The 2,325-nt window shown below is 37.5% G+C and overlaps 1 protein-coding gene across 1 annotated transcript; it reads left to right on the top strand.

Annotated features, from left to right (window-relative positions):
- Positions 1 to 926: 926 nt before the first annotated feature.
- Positions 927 to 1,343, top strand: LOC120084004 (uncharacterized mitochondrial protein AtMg00820-like). Its single transcript, XM_039039909.1, has one exon. The coding sequence runs from the start codon at positions 927 to 929 to the stop codon at positions 1,341 to 1,343; it is 417 nt and encodes a 138-aa protein (XP_038895837.1).
- Positions 1,344 to 2,325: the final 982 nt, after the last annotated feature.

Genomic DNA, 2,325 nt, shown 5'->3' on the forward strand with positions numbered 1-2,325 from the left:
CCTTATGGTCCTATGCAATCGGAAAATTTGGGAGGTAAAAGGTACGTTTTAGTTGTTGTTGATGACTTCTCTAGATACACCTAGGTTCAGTTTCTTCGTGAAAAATCAGATGCATTTGCTGCTTTTCAGGCTCTTTGTCTCCTTTTACAATGTGAGAAAGATCTGAGTGATCCTTATTAGAAGCAATCATGGTAGAGAGTTTGAGAACTCTCATTTGCTGATTTTTGTAATAGAAATAGGATTCATCATGGATTCTCTACTCCGTTCACCTCCCAGCAAAACGAGGTTGTGGAAAGGAAAAATAAAATACTTTAAAAGATGGATCAAATGATGCTTCAAGCAAAACATCTGCTTCTTCACCTTCGGGCAGAAGCTCTAAATATTGCATGTCATATTCACAACAGAGTTGCTCTATGTCCCGGTACCTCGAGCACACTTTATGAAATATGGAAAGGTGGAAAGTCAAATGTTAAATACTTCCATATCTTTGGTAGCATATGTTACATCCTTGGTGATAGATAAGCTAGACATAAATGGGATTCCAAATCGAATGAAGCCATTTTTCTTGGATATTCCACAAATAGTTGAGCCTACCATGTCTATAATAAACGAACTCATTTTGTGATGGAGTCTATTAATGTTGTGATTGATGATTTTGCAGACTCATGTAATGCCAGCCTGTTGAAGAGGAAGATTCCATTACACTTCCACTTGTCAATAAAGATGTCCCTAACAACTCATCTGACATGTCAACTAACATGAATTTCAAATCTCCTATGGATGACAATATGTCAGTCCCTGAAGAGGCGGAAACGAGCAACAAGCATCCTTCTGGAAAAATTTTCAAGAATCATCCCCCTAGCAACATCATTGGTAATATTGAAGAAGGGTGACTACCAGAAAGAAAGAAAGTTGATTACCTTGATATGATAATTAATATTTGTTTCACCTCTTTTGTTGAGCACAAGAATGTCAAAGAAGCTCTTGAGGATGAAAGTTGGGTTAACGTTATACAAGAAGATCTTAGACAATTTGTGAGGAATAATGTTTGGACTCTTGTTCCCGAGCCAGACTCGGTTAATGTGATCAGCACAAAATGGATAATCGAGAATAAGTCTGATGAAAACGGCAATGCCACCAGAAATAAAGCTAGATTAGTGGCTCAGAGGTACACCCAAATAGAAGGTGTGAGTTTTGATGAAACCTTCACTCCAATTGCAACACTAGAAGCTATTAGACTTATGATCGGAATATCTTGTCTTCTAAAATTCAAACTGTATCAAATAGATGTAAAGAATGCTTTCCTGAATGGATATTTGAATGAGGAAGTTTACGTCGAATAGCCCAAACAATTTGTAGATCCTTCTATTGGGATTGGTGTCCTAATTCTCTTAGAGTCTCGTAGTTTGTAAACATTGTACGCATTGTTATGAATAAAATAAGAGTTATTTTATTTTGCATTTACTCATATCCAATAAACAAAGCTCCATGGTTGTTGTATGTAAACTTAAGTATGTATATGAGATATACAAGTAAATCATGCCTTAAGTGATAACCTAAAAAGGTCTGTAGTATAAGGATTAAGGAGGGATACCTGATCCTTGTGACACTACGGATACGACCCGCTTTGTAGAGGTTTACACGTATTATGAACTACTACAGATGGTTGATCCTAACCATTCATGTAGATATATACGAGCGAGGGTGTCCTATACAAAGAGTTTGTATAAGACCGAACCACGAGATGATTCGTCTCTTTATATAACGTCGTTGATACTTGAGACTTACATCTCACCTAAACGACAATAGGTGACATAACCTTAATCCTGAGTATTTTGGGAACTCTTGCCTTTGAGGGTGGTCCTTTGATTAGTATGGGTGAGAGTGGCTAGATTTCCAACTCAACAAGCCTACCTTTTTGGGGATTTGTCTGATTTGGGAGCTGAGAACTCAGTTACAAAAGATAGACTTCACTTCTTCCCCGAAGCAGGGGTAAGTAGATAGGTTGCTCCCTTAAGAGCTGATTCTGGGTCTTGAACATAGTGCTCACAGCCTCTCTTTGGAAAAGAGAACTAAGTCATAGTAAGACTATGACTTATGTTCATTAGAGGGATCAGTGGTACTTAGAAGTTAGATGTAACTATAGGGGCATAACGGTAAATTAGCCCAGCTGTACTTATGAGAAATCTGTAAAGGGTTATCGCACTGTTGATGGGTTGATATGAAAAAAAATATATTTGTAGTAAGGAGAGTGAAGTCGTCAGTCTTTAGTGGAGTACCCAAAAATTAACGAATGGTGGATCTCGTGACTAAAGAGTTTAATCA

The sequence above is a fragment of the Benincasa hispida genome, chromosome 8 (assembly GCF_009727055.1).
Source record: "Benincasa hispida cultivar B227 chromosome 8, ASM972705v1, whole genome shotgun sequence".
NCBI lineage: Eukaryota > Viridiplantae > Streptophyta > Magnoliopsida > Cucurbitales > Cucurbitaceae > Benincasa > Benincasa hispida.